The 4,417-nt window shown below is 37.4% G+C and overlaps 1 protein-coding gene across 1 annotated transcript in view; it reads right to left on the reverse strand.

The window, feature by feature from the left end:
* The window catches only part of LOC122794677 (disintegrin and metalloproteinase domain-containing protein 33-like), a 2,280,125-nt gene extending 2,276,888 nt beyond the window's left edge, over positions 1–3,237 (reverse strand). Inside the window, exon 1 of the mRNA XM_044063306.1 lies at positions 2,553–3,237. Coding sequence (XP_043919241.1) covers positions 2,553–2,658 — 106 coding nt within the window. The 5' untranslated portion in view covers positions 2,659–3,237. The remainder of the gene's footprint in view (positions 1–2,552) is intronic.
* Positions 3,238–4,417: the final 1,180 nt, after the last annotated feature.

Here is a 4,417-nt window from a genome sequence, read left to right on the forward strand (position 1 = left end):
GACTTACATGCAGTTATAAAATTTCTGTACATCCATATTAACACTGCCATCCATTATACAAAGCCTTCAAGACAATAAGTAAAAGTGCAAAAAAATATACCACCTACTTTCATTACTCTTTTAGTTTTGTCTACTGCTGTACAATGGCTTGATATCTTTTTCTGCCATATCTTTAAGTGTTCAAAGTTGGATACCATGGTACTAACGGCAGCTTCTCACCCCTAAGGAGGTTACCAATAACTTGCATGTTGGTGTTAAAGGCATGATTAACCTAAAATGCTCGATCTCTGGTCCTAGTCTGCCTGACAGAATCTTATCCTCTGTCACTCCCCAGTCTTTGGGATTCTCTCCTTCCTCTTCTCAGAAAGATCACTAAACTATCTTCATTTAACACTAATCTTATAAAATCCTAAAGGAAATCTTAATAGAATGGATTAGATGTGAAAAATATTGTAGGACTGTTGCTCCATTCTCTCTCTCACTCAGACCACTTGTGCCTTACATCGGTGACTATTCCTACCTAAATCCTGCATCCTGCCTCCCTATACCCCATTCTCACTTTCACGCACCCCACTACATTTTCCTGTCCTAATGATTTACCATCAGAGCTCCCATATCTTTAATGGCATATTTCCTGTTAAAAATATTTGCAACCCTCTTCATTATGCTCTTAGCTTGCAACACTGATCGGCTTGATTTCTGGTTTATAAGGCTCAGGTGTTGCTAATGATTATTTATCAATAGCTTTAGAGATCTACTGTCCAAAAGCTTTTTTTTCTTGTCATAACTTTATGCTATATATTACAAAATGCATTCTAGGGCACACTGTCCGTTTTTCTTATTGTACTGAGCACACATACTTCATTTCTTTGATGATGTCACTCTAAACACTGTCTACTTTTCTGATACATCACACATTTTATTAACGATTCTTTGGCTTTAGTAGCCCAGTCTGTGCTTAAAAGCGTTTTTCAATCAGCTCCTCCCACACAGTTAATGAGCAACCAATAAATAAACGTAAACAACAGTAAAAATCCATTAATAATAATGCTGAATACAGGAGCAGTTAAGTAAAAAATATGAACTCATTGTTCATTACAGAAACCAAGCGACATAAAAATAGTATATTCATCAGCACCATAGACATGTATGCATGTATTTCAAAAAATATATAAGCTGTTAGTTAAGCAAATAGTAAACTGTGCAGCCAAGGAATACCAGGCAGTCACTACTGCTGTTGAAAAAACAAATAAAAACGTGAAGGTATTTCTCAGGTCCTTTCAGCCAGTATGTATGCCTAAACAAGTCCCAACTTACAGAGTTTGTTTTTAGTTTTTAAAATGAATCAGAAAAAAAGATGTGATGGATGAACATTGTGTCATGAAGGAGGCATGTCAAGACAGCTACTGAAATTATAGCCCATTTTTTACACGTCTTAAAAATGTGTTTCATCTGATGCTCTTCTGACTTCTTGCATCAGTTGATGCTTACTTTTTTCAGATGCAAATAAGAATATTTATTATTTTCCCACAAAAGTCAGTGCACAAAGTATTTTGCTACCCTGGCTTTTAATTTGCACTTCTTTAAAAAAACTGCTGCCCATGCATTTCCTGTACAATTTGAGTTTTGCTCTACCTCCCCTGACCTCCACAGCACTGTACTTAAACTGAGCGAAAAGAAACAAAGAAACAAAATTGTTACAGTACAAGTTTAAACGCCTTACCAGCAAACCCAAAAGCTACAATTCAAACTACAGCTGTATTGTACTACAACTAAACAGTGGCTGTGTGTGTGTGTGTGTGTGTGTGTGTGTGTGTGTGTGTGTGTGTGTGTGTGTGTGTGTGTGTGTGTGTGTGTGTGTGTGTGTCTGTGTGTCTGTGTGTGTGTATGTGTGTGTGTGTGTGTGTGTGTGTGTGTGTGTGTGTGTAAAGATACAAAGACAGCTATACACGCTTCAGCAGTATGCTTGTGGCTGAAATGGTGCATAATATCTCTACAGTGTTAACAGCTATTTGCTGCTTTGTTACTTTTCTATTGTGGGTCATTAATGAAGACAAACTTACTAATTCAGCCATGACTCATAAATCATGAGTTTCCTAGTACTGCCATCTGTAAGAAGGAACTTCACCAAGTCATCTTGGTACCTTCTCACTTAGCATGGACAATGAATATCCTGACTCGAAGGTATAACAAGGTATACATGTGCTACTTGTCAGAACCATAATAAATAGTCAGAGTTGTGCTTTTGCAGACAGTTTTTTATAGAGATGATCCATTTATGTTTCACTACATAGCTGTGCCTCTAAAGACATTTTAATGAGTGCACCAAAGTCATGCCTCGAATCAAACAAGGTAACAGGTTCCATAAATTGATATTTTAATTATTTTCTGACATCACCAGGTGGCTTCTATCCCACCTATAATGGATGTCAAGGGATTACATGCAGTTCATAAATACTGTCACATCATTGCTATGTCATTTCACTTATCCGGTTAAGATGCTGGATAGATGTACAGCAACTTTAAGTCACAACTTTTTTTGCTGCACTTACCTTCTTGCAGTGGGTATCCATCTCCAAAATATCGAGCAATGTAGGCTAGAAGAAGCAAGTTAAGATAGTGCCAGGGGAAAAGACCCCAGTGACCGCATGCCTTCATCCTTTATACAAATGCAGTATAATATAAATCCAGTCACAAGTATTTCTTGACTGGGATGGCTGCCCACGTCTCACAGCTCTTTCTGTCAGTTTAGCTTGTGTGGAGTACGACTTCAAACTTACAACATAAGACCTGGTTCTGCAGTTGCAAAACGTTCTTTTTGCTTTCCTACACTATTTTTTTCCTTGTTGGCTCCAAATAATCAAGTTGTTCATAAACTCTGTAGTTTTAGTTCCAAAATCTGTAAACAATAATTATTTATTTTCTGTTTCTTCAGCTTAGATGTTTCAGATTACTAATATTTTCTGGATTACAGTACTGGTTTCTGTAATAATATTCTATCTTTAGCATTTCTGTCTCTTTCTTTCTCTCTGCCTCTTGTTCTCCCTCCCTTACTGTGTTAAACAAGAGGTCTGTTTCCTTTCAGCTGTGCTTTCAGAATCATTCCCTTCCAGCCCTCTAGTCTGAATGACCGAACTCTTTCTTATGAGTCATGTCTTCTTTCCTTCTGTTTCTCCTTAGCAGTAACTTTACTTCACTTTATCAAGCCTCAGTCTTAGACACACACTCAGACACACACTCACACACACACACACACACACACACACACACACACACACACACACACACATACACACACAGCTGTTTGACTTAAAATCACGGGTTTCTGGGACATGTAGTTTTCAACTGAGATTACAAGAACTTCAGTTCAGCAGAACATCTTTTCCAGATGTGAAAGCTGTAAGGCTGTTAAGTCTCTGCAGTCAAGATTAATCAGTGGGAGTGAAAGACAGATTGTTTGGGGGGGGGGGGGTAGACTATGCATGCGGGAAGGGGGAGGGGAGAATCCTTTATGGATATGGAGTGAGCCTTCTATGGAGTAGTAAAAATACAAGCAGGCATTTTTCTGATACCACGGAAAAGCAAAAGTTTTCAGCTACGTTAAATCAGTTATTCACAGCTCATCTGTATGTAACCAGCTAGTGAAATTTTGAACTCAATAAAGTAGACATTTGCCTTTAGTGACTGATAGCGCCTGAAGGGTTGAGTTAAAGCTTATCAGGCTATCAGACATTTTATTATTAGTAACTGCCATTTCTTTGCTGCTATGTGTGGAGTTCAGCATGTCATTTTCTTCTTATTTGAAAGCATGTTCAAAAATGTGCAGATTGGTAGAATGTGGATATTTGTTCTTGAAAAATATCATCTTTATCATTCATACTTTATGTCTCCTCTGCTACTTTTTAAGTGTTTGTTAACAAGGCAGTAACTAGCCATGGTTGTGTAACCCAAACACCACTCAACTGTCCAGATTTTTGCAGACTGTCCAGATTTTTGCATATTTTTGGTCTGTTCCTCATAAAAATTGTGGTTTTCTGGCAAGTCATTAAGAACTAAAATCACTTAATAATGACGGATATTTGAGCTTCAGACTTTATTTCCTTTAGAAAATGTAGACTGATACAAAATCTTTTATTCTAGCAACTTTTTTAGTTAAAAAGAACAATACTTAAAATCTGTCCCTATTTTTGTGCTTTTGTTCCACCATATTTTTGGCTTTGGCCAGATTTCTTTTGTAAGAGGGTGAGAGTTACGGACACAGAATGTTAAGTGACTAGTTGTTCATGAACATGTGTTATACAGGAAGGTTGCAGGAATCAAACATGGATCTGCAGACTGTAACTCATTTACAGAGTCTTACTTTGCCTACATCATAACATTGCTCTACTGCTCTAAACATTGATAGTGAATCTAAACT

The sequence above is a fragment of the Protopterus annectens genome, chromosome 2.part1, assembly GCF_019279795.1.
Source record: "Protopterus annectens isolate FY-2018-M chromosome 2.part1, PAN1.0, whole genome shotgun sequence".
Classification (NCBI taxonomy): domain Eukaryota; kingdom Metazoa; phylum Chordata; order Ceratodontiformes; family Protopteridae; genus Protopterus; species Protopterus annectens.